The 20,223-nt window shown below is 37.3% G+C and overlaps 1 protein-coding gene across 6 annotated transcripts in view; it reads right to left on the reverse strand.

Moving 5' to 3' along the window:
* Positions 1-20,223, reverse strand: part of THADA (THADA armadillo repeat containing) — a 149,234-nt gene that overhangs the window by 48,228 nt on the left and 80,783 nt on the right. For all 6 annotated transcript variants that reach the window (XM_083348549.1, XM_083348552.1, XM_083348547.1 and 3 more), the window contains 3 exons: positions 16,140-16,308; positions 6,189-6,304; positions 3,636-3,721 (listed from right to left, as the gene is read on the reverse strand). In XM_083348549.1, coding sequence (XP_083204675.1) covers positions 3,636-3,721; positions 6,189-6,304; positions 16,140-16,308 — 371 coding nt within the window. The remainder of the gene's footprint in view (positions 1-3,635; positions 3,722-6,188; positions 6,305-16,139; positions 16,309-20,223) is intronic.

A 20,223-nucleotide genomic window follows, 5' to 3' on the forward strand; every position in this document is an offset into this window, starting at 1 on the left:
GGGCAAGAATCCCTCAGAAGAAATGGAGTAGCCTTCATAGTCAATAAAAAGTAGGAAAAGCAATACTGGGATACAATCCTCAAAATGACAGAATGATCTCAGTTTGAATCCAAGGCAAACCATTCAATATCACAGTAGTCCAAGTCTATGCCCCAACCACCAGTGCTGAAGAGGATGAAATTGACCGGTTCTATGAAGCCCTACAGCACCTTATAGAAATAACACCAAAAAATGATGTTCTTATCATCATGGGGGATTGGAATGCTAAAGTAGGAAGCCAAAAGATAACCGGAATAACAGGCAAGTTTGGCCTTGGAGTACAAAATGAAGCAGGGCACAGGCTGATAGAATTTTGTCAAGAGAATACGATGGTCATAGCAAACACTCTTTTCCAACAACCCAAGAGATGGCTCTACACATGGACATCACCAGAGGGTCAACACAGAAATCAGATTGACTATATGCTCTGCAGCCAAAGATGGAGGAGCTCTATACAGTCAGTAAAAACAAGACCAGGAGCTGACTGTGGCTCAGACCATGAGCTTCTCATTGCAAAGTTTAGGCTTAAACTGAAGAAAGTAGGGAAAAGCACTAGGCCACTCAGGTATGAATTAAATCATATCCCTGTTGAATATACAGTAGAGGTGACAAATAGATTTAAGGAATTAGATCTGATAGACAGAGTGCCTGAAGAACTATGGACAGAGGTTCGCAACATTATACAAGAGGTAGCAACTAAAACCATCCCAAAGAAAAAGAAACGCAAGAAAGCAAAATAGCTCTCTGAGGAAGCTTTGCAAATAGCTGAGGAAAGGAGGGAAGCGAAAGGCAAAGGAGAAAAAAAAAGATACGCCCAACTGAATGCAGAATTCCAGAGAATAGCTAGAAGAGATAAGAATGCTTTCTTAAATGAACAGTGCAAAGAAATAGAAGAAAACAATAGAATAGAGAAGACCAGAGATGTTTTCAAGAAAATTGGAGAGATGAAGGGAACGTTTCATGCAAAAATGGGCATAATAAAGAACCAAAATGGCAGGGACCTAACAGAGGCAGAAGAGATTAAGAAGAGGTGGCAAAATTACACAGAAAAAGAATACAAGAATGAGCTTAACATCCCTGGTAATCACAATGAGGTAGTCACTGACCTCAAGCCAGACATCCTAGAATGTGAAGTGAAGTGGGCCTTAGAAAAGCTGAGCAACAACAAAGCTAGTGGAGGTGACAGTATTCCAGCTGAGCTATTCAAAATCTTAAAAGATGATGCAGTAAAAGTGCTACACTCAATTTGCCAGCAAATTTGGAAAACTCAACAGTGGCCACAAGATTGGAAAAGATCAGTTTACATTCCAATTCCAAAGAAAGGCAGTGCCAAAGAATGTTCAACTATCGCACCATTGCACTCATTTCACATGCTAGTAAAGTTATGCTTAAAATCCTACAAGCTAGACTCCAGCAGTATGTGGATCCAGAACTACCAGAAGTACAGGCAGGATTTCGAAGAGGCAGAGGAACTAGAGATCAAATTGCCAACATACGCTGGATCATGGAGAAAGCTAGGGAGTTCCAGAAAAACATCTACTTCTGCTTCATTGACTATGCTAAAGCCTTTGATTGGGTGGATCATAACAAATTGTGGCAAGTTCTTAAAGAGATGGGAGTACCAGACCATCTTATTTGTCTCTTTGGAAACCTACATGCGGGTCAAGAAGCAACAGTGAGAACTGTTTAACTTATATGTAGAGCACATCATGAGAAAGGCAGGGCTAGATGAATCAAAAGTTGGAATTAAAATTGCCGGGAGAAATATCAACAACCTAAGTCTAAGATATGCAGATGATACCACTCTAATGGCAGAAAGTGAAGAGGAACTAAAGAACGTCTTGTTACGAGTGAAGAAGGAGAGTGCAAAAGTTGGGTTGAAACTAAACATTAAGAAAACCAAGATCATGGCCTCTGGCCATCTCAATTCCTGGCAAATAGATGGGGAAGAAATGGAGGTAGTGACAGATTTTATTTTCCTGGGCTCCAAGATTACCGCAGAGGGGGACTGTAGCCAAGAAATTAAAAGACGCTTGCTCCTGGGGAGGAAAGCCATGGCAAATCTAGACAGCACACTACAAAGCAGAGACATCACCCTGCCAACAAAAGTGCGCATAGTCAAGGCTATGGTCTTCCCAATATATGGCTGTGAAAGTTGGACCCTAAGAAAGGCTGAACGCCAAAGAATTGAGGCCTTTGAACTATGGTGCTGGAGAAGACTCCTGCAAGTCCCTTGGACTGCAAGACGATCAAACCAGTCAGTCCTAGAGGAGATCAACCCTGACTGCTCTTTAGAAGGCCAGATCCTGAAGTTGAAACTCAAATACTCTGGCCACCTAATGAGGAGGGAGGACTCACTGGAGAAGAGCCTAATGCTGGGAAAGGTTGAGGGCAAGAGAAGAATGGGACGATAGAGAATGAGGTGGCTGGATGGAGTTACTAAAGCAGTAGGCGTGAGCCTAAATGGACTCCAGAAGATGGTAGAGGACAGGAAGGCCTGGAGGAACGTTGTCCATGGGGTCGCGATGAGTCGGACATGACTTCGCAACTAAGAACAACAACAACAACAAATGTAGACAAAAGGAGAATATTATTGGAAGAAGAGAGGATCAAGGAAATATATTATCAACTAACATATTGGTCAATTATAGAAAATAATTATTGTTTTTAAATATATGAACCCAGACAACATATTGTTCACCAAGCACTAAATATTGTTATTGTAAAAAAATTAATGAAATATATTTTTTTAAAAAGAATAGGGGTCCAATGTAGAAGAGTAGAAAGAAAAAAACAATGGGATATACCTAGTATACCAGTTATTTATGAAGTTTATAGTTATTTATGGAGCATGAAATGAAGCTAAAACTGACAACTGTGGAATATAGCTTAAAAATGAACTAATCACATACACAGAGATGACAAAGCCAGAAATACTATCAAATGATGCTTTTGAAAAAATAATAATAAGGAACCAAGTCATTAAGAGCCAAATCATGTGCAAAAGAAATGCCATTGGAAACCAGACCAATGGAAGCTATATACAAAGTGCAAGGAAGCCTCAGTCCCATCAACAGTTGCTGAATTTTCCTTATTATCACGGCATGTTCTGGCTGATAGATGGTCTATATAAATAATAAAGGGAAAAATAATACCCTTTAAGTAAGTGAAATGAGTAATTATATGCAAAATGTGGATACTTTTCTAATACAGCCACTTGAGCATATTTATCTCTTCATCCCCATTTTTACAATAATTTGAGCCTTGGAATGCTTTATCTCTGTTAAACTCTAGAACAAGGGTGTCAAACTGCAGGCCCACAGGATGGACGCGTCACGTGGAAGCCGCGCCCATCCCATTGCTGGCAATGGCAAAATTGTCCCAATACGTTGTGCGACGTCACATGATGTCGCGAGTTTGACATGTCTGCTCTAGAAGACTCTGCCTTTCTTCACATTAGAAGGAGACTGCTAGTGTTTTAAACCTGACAATTCAAAGTGTCATAAAATATATTCCTTCATCCTCAGTTCAGTCTTAAAAGATTGTCATTTTTGTTTTTTTACTGGCAGGAAAGTGATGCATTAGCTCATGCTTACCTTTAATTTTTGCCTTTCCCAGATAATTATTCAACAGAACAAGGACATCAAGATATGCTGCTCTAGTCACCAGACAAGGATTTTGCCTAGAAACAAAGTCAATAGCAAAATTTAAATGACTTACACTTTAACTTTTTATTTTTCTTCTTCTTGCTTTGTTCTGTCCTGTCTGGCCTCAATCCTTAATGCAGAAACAAGTATATGTGAGTTGGCAAGGATTATTATTTATATGCTATGTTTCTGGTTTTATTTTTATTACAAAATTAAGAAATATATGTCTAAACGCCTAAGATAAACAAAAACCTCTGCTTAAAGCACAGTGCTCTCCAACAACCCTCCTGCAACATTCCTTTGTTGTTCTTATTTATCATTACCATACAAGGTTACCACGTAAGTGGAGTGAAGTACCAGACATACATACATGTCAGGACTAGATCACGGTTGTGTTCAGAACATCCAGTTTTGGTATCCTTGTGGAGCTATGTGAATAATTTGAAGTCATCAAGTATTTGGTTCGGTATATCAGGGGTCTTCAAACTTGGCCCTTTTATGACTTGTGGACTTCAACTCCCAGAATTCCTCAGTCAGGCAAGTCAATGGGGAAGCCAGATTCACTTAACAAATGAATTACTAACTGCAGTGATTCTCTTAACATCTGTGGCAAGAAAAATCATAAAATGGGGCAAACCTCACTTAACAATTGTCTTGCTGAGCAACAGAAATTCTGGCTCAATTGTGGTTGGAAGTGAAGGACTATCTTTCCTTACTTCATATTTATAATCGAAGACAACCACCACCAGCCCCCAAAATCAGAAGAGAGTAATAATCCATATAATGCAAGTAAATTAAACAATATAACAAAAGGAGAGTGGATAAATTGCTCTAGTACAGTTGAATTATCCTTTTGATCTTTAAAGTCCAAAATTGCTAATGACAACAGGAATGGAGCAGAATGAGGACAATCTGAATAAAAATGAAGAATTTAAATTTCTGGCCATCCAGTGTATCAGTAAGAAGTAGATACACAAGCCCTATACATTAGTTATCATAAAGACAGCAATGGAGTAAAATGTAGGCAACTGGCTCAACAATGGACTCCAAGCAAACACAAAATCACTCCAAATATAGGATACATTTGTTATTAAATATTTTCCCGTTAGTGATGACATTTTCATACTGATGAAAACCTTATTAGCCTATATCGTTTATACAACCACACTACCTCAATCTGATGTCCTATATTTATATATATTTGAATATTACTTTGAATTTCTTGCTTTTAATGAAATGTGATAGGACTAGTTTACAAATAAATTTTAATTATTTATGAAAAATTGACTATAAGTAATATATATTTTTGTAATGATTTTTGAAAAACTAGCTATCAGCTGTTCATTTTTTATTGTCTTAAGTATATAAGGAAATGTTGATTTAGTTCTTGGAAATATATAGAGTCTGACTAATGTTTATGTACTGATTTTAAATTTATGAAGCAAATTTTCTCTTGGAAGGATTTAGGCTTCAAATACCTTGGGATTAAAGACATATATATTTTGTCTACACAGCTGGTATAACTGCAAGTTTTATTCCTCAGAGAAAGTGGTCTCTGTTATTGATAAAAATATACACTTTTTTTTTAAAAAAAAGCTCTTTCCAGAGAGAAATATGTGGACTAAAAATAGGTGCCAGATTTGAAAAAGATTGAAATGAGCTGCTCTAATTCACTGTGTTGAACTAAAGCATCACAGATTTATATTCTAAGTGATGGTTTGCCTCTTATTAAAATAAAAGCCAAATCTGAACCCCAGTGTAATTCCACATAACTGGCAATACAGCGTTACTCATTTGTCAGAAATTTTAGTTGTTTCACCAAAAGGCTACAGGCTTCCTGATATAAGATCCAGTAGAAGCAACCACTAAGAAGGTTTGGTTGTTGTTGTTGTTATTATTTTCATCAAATTTAGAAACCACTCATCTGCCTCATAGAAGGACTCTGGGCAGTGTACAAGTAAAATATTAAAACATAAAAATTGTATATAAAATTTAGAAAGAGGCAAAAATCGTTACAATCCAACATTCAAAGTTAATTAAAAGGCAGGGTAAGGGCCACCAGGCTACACTCATCTGCAAGTCCCTAGTAAGATGGCAGAACCAGGACATTTCTGAAAGTCAGAATGGCGGGGGGGGGGGGCTGCCTCCCCTCTAGGAGGGAGAATATTCCAAAAAACAAGAACAACAGCAAAGAAGGCTCTCTTCCTGGACCCCACTAGTTGGAATTTAACTGATGGGTTCTGCAACATACCCTCCCTACCTGACTTGCTTATGTGACCACATTCTATACCAGCTGAAGCTTCCCAGTGCTTCTCAAGGGTAGTCCCATGTAGAGCTCATTGCAATAGTCCAAACAGGAGATGACCAGGGCATGAGTGAACACGTTGCCTAGTTATTAGCAATTATGTGGTACCCTCATTTTATTACTATTTGTCTTACTGTGCATTTCATATTTGCTTTTATTTTTATTGTGACTATAAATATATTCCATTGTTGACTTACCTATTTGCCAACCATAGCTTGCTACATACATTAGTGATAATGTTGCTCAAACCCTGATGAAAATCTGAATTAGCCCTCTGTTTAGATTCCAAATAAGATTGTAGCAAGTGAAGGACCTATATTTAAAAGAAAAATAAAAAAAGTTTGCAGATTGTTGTTTCAATATTTTTCAAATATCTCCTCCCCTGAATTTGGATTTTGCTAAAAAAAATAATTCTTTAGTGAGAGAAACTTAGCCACTTGGAGAATAACCTTCCAAACATCTACAGAAACAAGTTGAAACTGATTAAATGTAAAGATACTTCCTTCATCACTGAACCATAATCTGTACATTGCTGAATCCTATAGTACTCTATCTGTCACTAAATGTACTATTTTTCAGCATGTCACTTTTCCTTACAGCAGGGGTGTCAAACTCAATTTCATTGAGGGCCGCATCAGCATTGCGGTTGCCCTCAGGGGGCCGGGTGGGTATGGCCAGGGTGGGCGTGGCCCACTGGGTGGGCGTGGCTAGAGTGTGTATGGCCTACTGGGTGGGCGTGGCCAGCTCTACATCGTTCGCATCAAGGGTGCCTATGGGGGCCTGGGCAGGAGTGGGACAGATCTGAGGGTCTCTGGCAGGAGGAGGGTCTCTGGGCCAGGGCCAAGGTAGTGGGGGCTGTTCCCTCACTGTTTCCAGGATGGCTTCGCGGGCCACATGAAACCACTTCGCGGGCCGGATCTGGCCCCCGGGCCTTGTGTTTGACACTTCTGCCTTACAGGAATTATAATGGTAGCATTATAGCATATGTACAACAAGGTAATTTGCACCAGAAAAGGAAGAAAAACCTGTATTATACTGTGCTTATCAGAGAGGAAGCATGCATGTATAGTTTGTGTAAATAACCAATCTTAGGAAAAAATTTATAACATTATTTGGTATGTGAAGTGCAATATTTTTAATTACTAGGGAATATGGAAATAATAAGAGTCGTATACAAACACTCATCACTTCTATGACCGTCCCTTGAATCTCATAGTTAGTTGGCAGGAATGTGTATAAGTAAATAAAAAATACAGATGCATTCAATTAAGCATTTGGGACATCCTTTTTTTTTGACCACCCTCTGTATGTAGCATATGGTAAATCTGAAAATGTGCTTAAAGGAATATAACATCTCAGTACAAAAGAAAAAAGAAAGAACAAATTAGTTGTCCTTTCTACATCAGCAATGTTAATAATTTTCAAAGAACGTGAGCACAGGGTAAGAATGGAAGTTATCTACTCCCATCTGCAGATTTTTGAAGAAAGCATAAGCATATATTTGATTTTGGTAATTTGATTTATAATACCATACACTGGTTAGAGAGAGAATTCCAGATATAACATCCAAGGGTTTAAAAATATAGTTTTTATTGTTAAACTTCTGACTCCTCCATGGCCGTACTGTTTCAAACTTATTTATTTACCTTTATTTTTTATTTATTTAGTTTACAGTATATGGCTACCCATCACAAGTTTGTGATTTTGCAAGATTCAAAGTTCATTTCAAAGTTATGAAACATAAGAGTTCATACAACATTAAAAAACCTCATAAACTTTCTTTATAATGCAACTGTTTTCAAGAGCAATTTTAAAAATTGCTTAGATGAAATACCAACTTATTGGACATGTAAATAAGATTCAGGTTTGCTCGGTATACTTGGAAAAAGAGCAAATACATTTTTCTGAATTATAGTAAACTATGATTTGATTTTTAAAACAACAGTGTTGTCTTATTGATACACTATCTAGATGGCATCATCATCTTCTGGGGAAAAAACCAGAAAAAGCCACTTTAAAACTTGGATTTGTAGTTTCTCATGAAAGGTTGAAAAATGCAAATGGCTAAATACAAAGAAACATTACCACAAATGGAGTTTTCAATAACAACATCATCTTTTCTGGGACTTCCAGGGAAGAAATGGCGAACGGAAGATTGTTCTGCTAAAAGCTGACTTCTTACCCTTTAAGCAGTAACATCTGAGGAAACCCAGAAAGTGAACCTTTTCTGTAGCAATATTTATTTATTTATTTAATTGGTTTTATATACCGCCCTATTCCCGAAGGACTCAGGGCGGTTTACAGGGCGAGTTAAAACAATACAAATAAGTACACTTTAAAATAGAATTAAATAAGACTAGCCCACAATTAAACAAATTAAAATTAAAATTAAATTAAAATTAAATTAAAACCCCCTCAGTCCAGGCCAGCAAGATCAAACAACCAAGTTTTAAGGTTTAAGTTTTAAGTTTTAAGTACCTCCCCTCTGAAACTTCCTGGACTCCAGGTGCATCTGGCCCCCATCTTGGCTGTGTTCAAAAGAGCTCTGAAAACTATGCTCTTGGGTTCAAGTGAGTGGCTGGACATGTGTGACTATCTTAATGGTTGTTTTTTCTTAGAGGATTTGGGTTTTTGTGTTTTTTTTTGCTTTAGTTTAATTGTATAATTCTTTTTATTGCATGTGCCCAGCGTTATTGTAGAGTTGGGTGGCCATATAACATTTATAAAATAAATAAATGCATACAGACATTTAAATCCAAAAAGAGCTACACTGATTTTACATTATATGTACATGTGGAAGAAGTATCTATTTGCGTTCTTAAAATCCATAACAAATTATTTCAAAACACACATGAGAAATAACTAACAAAAATGTATTGGAATATAAGCACAAAGCCAAGTCTAAGAAGTGAATGAAATAAAATTTGTACTTTTTTAAACTATTGATGCTTTACTGCCCTTATCATCCTAAGGAAGGACTTAATAAAATAACGCTCCACTTACAACAGTTCATTTAGTGTCTGTTCAAAGTTACAACACCAATGAGAAAAGTGATTTATGATTATTTTTCACGCTTATGACTGCTGCAGCATTCCCATGGTCTCATGATCAAAATTCTTATTTTGATCAGACATTTGGTAAATAACTCAGATTTATGATGGCTGCAATGTCCTAGGGTCACGTGATCACATTTTGCGACCTTCTGACAAGCAAAATCAATGGAGAAGCCAGGTTCATTTAACAACTAGGTTACTAACAAGTACAGTAATTCACTTAACAAAAGCAGTAACTGTAAAAGCGACCTTGGAGTACTAGTGGACAATCACTTAAACATGAGTCAGCAATGTGCAGCAACAGCCAAAAAAGCTAATACAACCCTTGGTTGTATAAACAGAGGCACAAAATCAAAATCACATGAAGTATTAGTACTGCTTTATAAAGCCTTAGTAAGGTCACATTAAGAAAACCAAGATCATGGCATCCAGCCCTCTCAATTCCTGGCAAATAGATGGGGAACAAATGGAGGTAGTGACAGATTTTATTTTCCTGGGCTCCAAGATCACTGCAGATGGAGACTGTAGCCAAGAAATTAAAAGACGCTTGCTCCTGGGGAGGAAAGCAATGGCAAATCTAGACAGCACACTAAAAAGCAGAGATATCACCCTGTCAACAAAAGTGCGTATAGTCAAGGCTATGGTCTTCCCAGTTGCAATGTATGGCAGTGAAAGCTGGACCATAAAAAAAAGCTGAGCACCAAAGAATTGAGGCCTTTGAACTATGGTGCTGGAGAAGACTCCTGCGAGTCCCTTGGACTGCAAGGCGATCAAACCGGTCAGTCCTAGAGGAGATCAACCCTGACTGCTCTTTAGAAGGCCAGATCCTGAAGCTAAAACTCAAATACTTTGGCCACCTAATGAGAAGGAAGGACTCACTGGAAAAGAGCCTAATGCTGGGAAAGATTGAGGGCAATAGAAGAAAGGGTCGACAGAGAATGGGGTGGCTGGATGGAGTCACTGAAGCAGTAGGCATGAGCTTAAATGGACTCCAGAAGATGGTAGAGGACAGGAAGGCCTGGAGGAACGTTGTCCATAGGGTTGCGATGGGTCGGACACGACTTTGCAGCTAACAATAACAAGGTCACATCTGGACTACTGCATCCAGTTTTGGTCACCATATTACAAAAAAGATTTTGTAAAGGCCTGGAGACTAAAATATATGAAGAACAGTTGCAGGATTTGGGAATGGCTAGTCTAGAGAAAAGAAGGACTGGGGGGAGGGACATCATAGCAATATTCCAGTATTTGAGAGGCTACCACAAGGAGGAGGGGGTCAATTTATTTTCCAAAGCACCAGAAGGCAAGACAATAAACAATGGATGGAAACCAATCAAGGAGAGAAGCAAACCTGGAATTAAGGAGAAACTTCCTAGCAGTGAGGACAATTTACCAGTGGAACAGCTTGCCTTCAGACATTGTGGGTGCTTCATCATTAGAGGTTTTTAAGAAGAGACTGGACAGCCACTTGTCTGAAATGATATAGGTTCTCCTGCTTGAGCAGGGAGCTGGACTAGAAGACCTCCAAGGTCCTTTCCAGCTCTATTCTGATTAAATGTGGTAAGAAAGGTTGTAAAATGGAGCAAAATTCACTTAACAACTGTCTCATTTAGCAACAATGTGGCACAATTGTGGTCATAAGTCAAGGACTACCTGTAGTGGGTCTAACCCATGTTGAATTGAGCTACTATGCTCCATTCTCACCCTCTGTTGAGTGCCAGCGATGGCCTAGATCAGTGATTCTCAACCTGTGGTCCACGGACCCCTGGAGGGGGGCCATGATATTGTCACAGGTGATCTGCGAAGGCTTGAAGAAACATGATTTAAATCTTGAGTTAAGTCTTGGGGGTCTGTGATCCATGGCCATAAAAGGTAGTTAAAGGAGGTCTGTGGTAAAGAAAAGGTTGAGAACCACTGGTCTAGGTGTCTTTTCTCTCTTTTCATCTCCCTCAGCTCCTCTATGAACCAGAGGGAATGATGGGTTCCATCAGATGGGAGAAGTTGAATGGCAAAAATCTGATCCAAAGCTTTGTCTGCCCTCCTATTCCAAGCAGCAACTAACTCTTCAGATGAAATTTATGACATATAAAAAGTGACTTTCTATAAATTAGACAAAAATTACATACTGTTCCACTAAAAATCTCTGCTTGCATATCATTAGCTTGTATACTACAGTCAAACATATTCACATTTCTAACTTCAAGACTGAAAGAATTCTGTTCAGCTCAGTGATTGTTGAAAAAAATTATGTGAATGAACCAAGATCACTCTATTACACATTTTCGACAGAAAATTTGACACCCTGAAGGATTCCACATGCTTCAGCAACTGAAATGAATACTACATACACCGTAAGTTGCAAAACAAAAATTCAGCACTAGTAAAAGTGAAACGAAAACAACAAAACTTTGTTTTATCCTGAATTCAGGCAGGCTGATAGTACCACATAATATGATATTTTTCTAAAGAAATCCCAATAGTTGCATTTGGCTTATGCTCAGGATCTGATCAAATGTAGCATTTATATAAATAATTTATATAAATAAATGGAATACCTCCCTGAACTGGCTAAAGGAGAGTGATGAGTTTCAACATATTTGTCTAATTTGGCAGACTTTTGTTTGTAGGCACTGTTATATCTGATGCTTACTAAATTGATAATTCTCTTGTTTCTCACTTGTAGGAACAGCATGAACAATCTTTTATCAGATTTTTATTGATGGTCCATCTGGGAATAATCCTTGTACCAAAGTTTACAGTCTGAACAAATTATTAGTTAATCCAAGTTCTGCTGTTATTTATTAATGCATTTCTTTTCAAATTATAAACTAACTAGAAAGAAAGCCTCTAATGAAACTCAAACTCTGGGAAACAAATGAGCCGCATAATAACATTTACTATAACTCACCAGATTTTTACCATATGGATATGAACAAGTCTATTTATAAATTTTATTTCCCATCAGGCTACGCATGTCAGCTTGTAATAACATATTAATGTTAATGTTTTCCAGTCATTTTCACGGTGGCATTTAAACTGCAAACGCCTAAGCCAAGGTAAATCTAAGGGCAAACTGAACGCTAACTACATAATCAAAACCAGCCTTAATGAGTATTGTGCTAACACAGTGAAATAAATATTAAGGCTAACTGTAGTACATAACAGTATTTAAAAGAGTTTTTGTTTTAAAATTTCCACAGCATTTTTATTACATTTCCAGAACTACATGAAAATCAAGTAATCTCATCGCAGGTGACCTCATTTCCCATTTGGTAAGTGGCACGCATCTAATGCAAAGCAGAAAGGAGGGGTGGGGTGGAAGCTTCCAAGGCTTTCAAACTTGAAAAAAGACTAAAGCCAAGATTCTTTTAAAAATGTTATTATTGAATGTCTGTTGTTCTTCATCATTTTCTAAAACCAGGCTGAACACTGAGCATTTCCATCTGGGAAAAAAGTAATTTAGCTGCACAGTAGCACTTACTACCTTCCCATGTGCACAAGTCCATGTGGGATACCATCCTTGCTGCTCTGCTGATAGTGATATTCTGCCACTGTGCAAAGCACCACATGTTTGGTTGCTAATAGCAGCCCTCTGTGTTATACACAACACCTGGCCATCTTTATAAAATGCACAAAATATCAATTCCCTAGCTTTATAATAGCACACCTACAAAACAAACAGCAGAGACACATGGGATGGCAAACATCCTAGGACATAATCACGACATTATTTATAAACTGTCCTCAATACATGCATATTCCAGTTTGATTTATTGATAAAATGGATGAGTCAGTGATACTTTTTGTGCAGTAGCTGTTTAAATATTAAAGACTTAGAATACTGACAACATATAAAGTTTACCTACCTGTTGATACAAGACTCCATGTAAAAATTTAACAACAAAGACAATAAAAAGGTACAGAGCCATAATTTTTATGTTTTCCTCTCCACTTGACATTAGAACTTTTTTCCCCCTCAGCTTCAAAGGAAAGCTTATCTTGGTCAATAAAACTGAATTATAAATAAGAGCAACTGCAGGGAAGGGGCAATGAAAAATATTTAATAGTAGTTTTTCTGCTTTGATCTCTAGATATTATAACATTCATTCATAATAACAGCCTTTATAAATCAATTATAAAAACTATAAGTCAAATATGTTTGCCAAGTCAAATAACAAAAATACATGATTAGCAATATTCTTATTTCAAAAGGCCAAGGGAGTTAACTGAAAATTCTACTGCACAACTTATTACTCGAAATCCATATTATTATGGGGGGGGGGGAATGTCCACAGAGGATGCAGCCAGATACCCTACTACACTGAGCAATCTTCATATATGATTGGCTATTTTTGCATGTCATTTTTAAAAACTGTTTTGCCTGTAAGACAATTTCCTACCAACAGGACAGAGAAGGAAATTAATCATTATGATTTGATTTTTCCATACTTTTAGTTGGTTATTTTTTCAAAAGCAGTTATGATCCTGGTTCTGACCCATTTTTTAGACTTTGCCCCTTCAATGTCCAAGTGTAGCTCTTGGTCCCTCACACTGCAGACTCCAAACTAAGCTTTAATAGTAAGTTTACACATTAAAGTTGAACCCCTCTATTTTATTCCATGCCCTCACACATTAAGTTTCCTATGAGAACCATTCCTTACTATCGTGGGAAAAATAATCCATATGAACAGAGACACACCATAAAATGCGGCTGCTTTCCTAAGCTACTGCCAAAAAATAAAAAGCAAAATTTCAAAAGACAGGAGAATGAGAGCATAAGCATATGTAGCCAAGAAGGAATTTAAATAATCATATAATACAAATAAAATCTAGGCTTAACTCAATTCCAATTCCAAGTAAGAATCCTACCATTAATATGCATTCCATCCTATCTACAAATTATATAATATACTTTGCAATCATATTTCATGCAACTCTACAATTTAGAGCAAAGTAATATTTTCAAAATATCTGAAAGGATTTGGAATATACACCTTCAGGAAATTCAGAAAAAGGTAATATAAAGTGTCCAGGGTCATGTCATGATAAATGGAAATAGCACTTAAGACTTCATAATGCTTCATAGTGCTTTACAGTCCTTTCTCAGTGGTTTACAGAATCAACATATTGCCCCAACAATCTGGGTCCTCATTTTACCAACCTTGGAAGGATGGAAGGCTGAGTCAACCTTTAGCTGGTCAGGATCGAACTCCAGGATATGGGCAGAGTTAGCCTGCAATAATCACTTCGCAATGGCTTCCAAAGGTTGCTGAACTACAGATCCCAATATCCCACACAATTGGCCAAGCTGGTTTGGAGTACTAGGAATTACTTCTTCAGTAAAAAATGAAAGCTGAGATTTCCCTCAACCTTGACTTAGAAAAAATACAAACTGAAATGACTCATAAATATTTCATGTATGCTGTAGTTATTTTTCTTATAAGTAATCTTACACTTATATTGTCACTTTGATACAAAATAAAAAGGTAAAGGTTTTATAAAATGTTTTATAGATGGCATTTAGATCCTAAAAAGCTTGCAAGTATGTATCCGAATTATCAGCCAAAATGCTGGAGGTGTGGTGGTGAAGATGCAACATATTTTCACATATGGTGGACCTGTAAAAAGGTCAAGGCTTTTTGGATAAAAATTTGGTGGAATATGCAGAAGATCTTCAAGCAAAGGATAAAGTTTTGTCCGCAACTCTTTTTGTTGGGTATAATTACAGATGCTACTGTTGTGGACACTAAGTTGATGTTGAATTTAATTACAGCAGCAAGACTTTTAATAGGTCAATATTGGAAGAAGGAGGAATTGCCGACTATAGAAGAATGGACTTTAAAGGTTTCTGACCTGGCAGAGATGGCAAAGATCTCGGCTTATTTGAAAGATCATTCGCAAGAACGTTATATTATGGAGTGGAAAAAATGGATTGAATATATCCAGAACAAATATGGGACTAAAAAGTTTCATTTAGCATTTGAATAAGTCTTCCTTTCTATTTTCTTTTTTTTTTCTTTCTTTATATGTAATATTAGTATTGCTTGTAGTTATCTTATATGAGCTAGAGAGTGATAGATTTAAGAATTTATTGTTGGTAGCATATGGATGTTTATGATTGTTCTTTGTTTTTATACCCTGTACTTAGCTCTGGGAAGTCGGGGGGGGGGTGAGGGGGGAAAGGGGGGTAGGGGTAGGGAGGGATAGGTAGGGGGGGAGGGGGGATTGTTAAAGATAAAATGTATTTTAAAACTTTTCAATAATAAAAAAAAGGTAAAGGTAAAGGTTCCCCTGCACATGCGTGCTAGTCGTTTCCGACTCTAGGGGCCGGTGCTCATCTCCGTTTCAAAGCCGAAGAGCCAGCACTTGTCCGAGGACGTCTCCGTGGTCATGTGGCCGGCATGACTAGACACCAAAGGCGCACGGAACGCTGTTACCTTCCCACCAGAGTGGTCCCTATTTTTCTACTTGCATTTTTACGTGCTTTCGAACTGCTAGGTTGGCAGAAGCTGGGACAAGTAACAGGCGCTCACTCTGTTACGCGGCACTCGGGATTCGACCCACCAAACTGCCGACCTTCTGATCGACAAGCTCAGCATCCTAACCCACTGAGCCACCGCATCCCTTCATGATACAAAATACCTGCATTTAAAACTGAATATTCATTAAGTTACAGTTCATTCATATTTGTTTATTAAATTTTTTGATAAAAATGTAAAAATAACAATAGTAAAGGAGTAAAACAATGAAAATTAAAAGTAGAAGTACAACAATATGAAATTAAAAAGATGAGCGGAGGGGGGAGCAGGACGTGCAGGGGGGAGATGGAGTTAGCTAGTTAGTCCAATAGCCACCTTCATGATCAAGTGCTTCCCTGTATTATTTGAGAATGATCATAAATTATCTTCAGGACTTTTTGCAAGGTATTGAAATAAAGTCTGTATCCCATTTTTAATATCTTGATTATGGGAATCATCCTGATTTTTAAAAGTTAATCATAAGTCCATTACAGGTTTTTATCAATTTGGATATTACTCTTTTGTGAATAAGTGTTTACTTCACTGATGCTACATTATGCAAAAAGGCAAAACTCACTTGTAATAGCGTTCCATGAACTGCATTCTGCCGTATATAAGGAACAGTGCTATCTGGAAGTCCGGCTAACAAAGAAGATACTGTCTGTGGCACCAAATTTAGCATAACAAAGGGAACAAGGGCTCTTCCAGCCAGTTCACGTGAACGGTACACAGGAGAGTTACCACATCTAGAAGTCAGGAGACAGAAAGGCAGAATTTTTCAGATCTCATACTTATGCAAGGAATCTCAAGAACAGTATTTATAATGAAATACTCAAGAAAATATTTATGCAATCCTCATAAATGTATATATTCCATCCAAAAATGATTTGTGAAATGCATAAATGGTTTATACACATAGCACTTACCATTTTTAATAAACCATGGGGATCATAACAATAGCTTTATTTCGAACAGACTGGAGCTTTTTGTTGATTTGTTTGCATACTTTTAGCACGCCACAAGGTGGCACTATTTGACTTGTATTTTAATTGTGTATTTTACTTATGTGAATTATACTCACCTGAAACCTATGCTTTTCACCACAGATATACTGTTGACTAATATAGAACAAATCCCATTCAAGGTGTCAACTTATGAAAAATGTTTATATCACAAACCCTACCTAGCAATAAATATAAGACAAAATGATAAAGACAAGTTCTAAAAAGGCATGGCAGCTGACCTAAGTTCAGCTAGGCGGATGACACCAATTAGAGGTAGGGAAAGACACAACTCCCTTTTAAGTGATATTTTAAAGGATTTCCTTACAGCCAAAAGAATTTTGTTTTCTGTGAAATGGGTACAGAACAAGAATCCCAGTACCAATACCCGCTGTTGAGCTGCTGCCAAATCCCTGTGTCAGGCTGCATAGAACAAAAAATAACTCTGCTATTATCATTCTACATAAAGCCTATTTTCTGCCATATAATAATTTATTTATATAATAATACAGATAGACCTCGACTTACAAAAGTTTGTTTAGTAGCCATTTGAAGTTACAATGGCACTGAAAAAAGTGACTTGTGACCCTTTCATAATTATTACTGTTACAGCATCCCCATGGTCACGTGATTTACATTTGGATGCTTGTTAACTGGTTCATACTTACCACAGCTACAGTGTCCTGGGGTCATGTGATCACCTTTTATGACCTTCTGACAAGCAAATTCAATGGGGAAGCCAAATTCACTTAACAAATGTGTTATTAATTTAACAACTGAAGTGATTCATTTAACAAACCTGGTAAGAAAGGTCATAAAATGGGGCAAAACTCAACAGATTTCTCACTTAGCAACATAAATGTTGAGCTCAATTGTGGTCATAAGTTGAGGACTACCTGTATGGGCAATCTTCATTTTAATTGTTGGACCATACTTCATTTAGAAGACCTCATTATTTTGGGCATATTTTCAAATCAGCAGATTTATAAGTTCAGTACTACACAACTTCTGAAAATGTGGTCCTTACTGGTATGAGATACATGCTATTGATTTCGGCAGAAAAAAAATCGGCTTACAACACAAAGACATCAGAAAATAGTGACTAAAATATAAGGTACATGTTACAATGTTAACACAGTGTTGCACTTGCTTTAATGTAGGCATTCTTCCAATTCATTTATTAGCTTATTTGCAGAAGTACATACCACGTGGAAAGAAAATGAGAAGCTTAGCAAAAGGATTAATTAAAATAAATAGCATTTTACCACAAAAGTGCAATATAATTTATCTTAAAATGCTTCCATATTTAAGCTATATTATCTCTATTCATATTTAACAGGTTCTTGTAAATGTTTCTTTTCAAATACAATTAACTCTGACATGATTGCTAATGTTTAGTTTCTAATTAGCAGTAACTATACACTCAAGAATGCCATTTTTTCTCTTCACAATCATTTACAAATGATGATTTCCCAAAGGAATCTGGCTTCAGTTCAGGAGAAAGAATGGAAAGTGGGAACAGTGCCAATGTTTGTGACTGCCAGATATTTTGTCAAAAGGTACTTTCCAAAAGCATGATTCAGAGCTTTTTTTTCATAACCACTCTAGAGCTACATTCCAGTGTATTTAATTGCATTGGTCTCATTTCACTAACATAATCAAATACTCACCACACGTCAAGTAACTTGATTTAGTGTGTTTTATTAAAGATGTTTTTAAACAGAAGCATAAGCATTTAGAAATCTAAAATTATTTATTACATAATGGCAAATTAAATGCAGGTGTGAATATAACAGTACAATGCATTAAGGCAAAACTAAAATAATTTCAAATTAAGTACTTAATATTGCAAACTCAGAGCTATATAAAACAGGTCTTTATTCCATGTTATAAAATGCCTCTCACAAATATCAAATTAAACAATATATGGCACTGCCTGAATATTTTTCCTTTTTTCCCCATGGCACTTCTTTCTCATTCAGTTCTATTCCCAACCTCAATTTACGAAGTTTATTAATTATAAACTCTTTTCCTTCTAGGACTACAAATAACCAGGCCAAGAAGGCAGACATCTTCTTTTTCCATGCATGTATTTTGACTTTCCCCTAAGAGAAGAACTTACCATAACCATATGAACAGGTCCTGTACACCTAGAGACAAATTTGCACCTTACTAGAAATTGTTTTAGACACAATCAAGTACTAATTTCAATTGTGTTTGTTATGCCACCCATTTCACTGATACAGTGACTCTGAGCAGCTTACAATAATTGTTGCTTTTAATGTCAGGCAGAGGAAGATATAGGATGTCGGGCTGTGCAATCTTTTGAATTCATTTCCCAAAATGTGATTCCAGGCATACAAGGTTGTGAACACATAGTCCATACGCAACTACCTAAAGCAGCTTTAACTTTTCCCAAGAGTTAAATGACACACACACACACACACACACACACACACACAACTGAATGTGGGCTCTTCTTACTACACACATTTAAAATTTGTTTGGGTTTCTTTTTTAAAGTATCCATAACTTTATTTGGGGGGAGGGGGTTGCCCTCTTTCTCACTGAACTGGATAAAATTTAGAGGGAAGCTGAATTATTACTGAAAGATGAAGTGTGCCAAATTTCAAAGAAATAAGCATGAATAGTTGGCACTGAGACTATGAAATGAAAGTCAGAGCCGAAAAAAGTACGGAAACCAAGAACAGCATAAGCAACAAGTAAAGTCAGTTGGGTAAAGCACTAATCAGGGGACAACCTGTTGCAAAACTATCCTGGATATTTTTATTTATTTATTGATGGGATTTATATCCCGCCCTATCTCCCGAAGGACTCAGGGCGGCTAACAACCAAACATATAATAAGTACAGAAATCAAGATAAAAATAAAATTAAAATCATCTGTGCAATATATTAAAATTAAAAACTAAAAATAAATTAAAAATTCTAAATATAATTAATTAAAATGCCTGTCAGTCCAGTTCAGCCTGGTGGAAAAGGAGTGTTTTGAGGCCGCGGTGAAAGGATTGGAGATTTTGGGCCATCCGAAGCTCAGGGGGGAGCTGATTCCATAGGACTGGCGCTCCCACAGTGAAGGCCCTCCCCCTGGGGGTCGCCAGCCGACATTGCCTAGCTGATGGTACCCTGAGGAGGCCTTCTCTGTGTGAGCGTACTGGGCGATGGGAATTTGTTCCCGGCAGCAGATGGTCCTGCAAGTATCCCGGGCCTAAGCCATGTAGGGCTTTAAAGGTAAGTACCAGCATCTTAAATCTCACCCGGAGGGCAACCGGTAGCCAATGCAACTCACGCAGGAGGGGTGTAATATGGGAGTATCGGGGTGCTCCCATCACAACCCGTGCAGCTGCACTCTGCACCAGCTGAAGCCTCCGGGTGGTCTTCAAGGGCATTGAAGGGTATTGTATTGTCTGATCAAAAAAGACTCATTCATCTTAAAGCACAATTGTTTCATCTCTGCTAGAATATTAATTTCATTAACTTACAGGGGAAGGAAGGGAGGAAGGATATAGCACTCTAGATACAAGCCTTTAGTGAAGTGGACTGGAGAAATACATTTCATTATTTTCCAGCAAGGAATTCCACCTTTTGATTCCTCCTGTATTCCCCTCAACTATTCTTTGTCAGAAATTACCAGACATAA

Source organism: Vipera ursinii, assembly GCF_947247035.1.
Source record: "Vipera ursinii genome assembly, chromosome: 1".
Lineage (NCBI taxonomy): Eukaryota > Metazoa > Chordata > Lepidosauria > Squamata > Viperidae > Vipera > Vipera ursinii.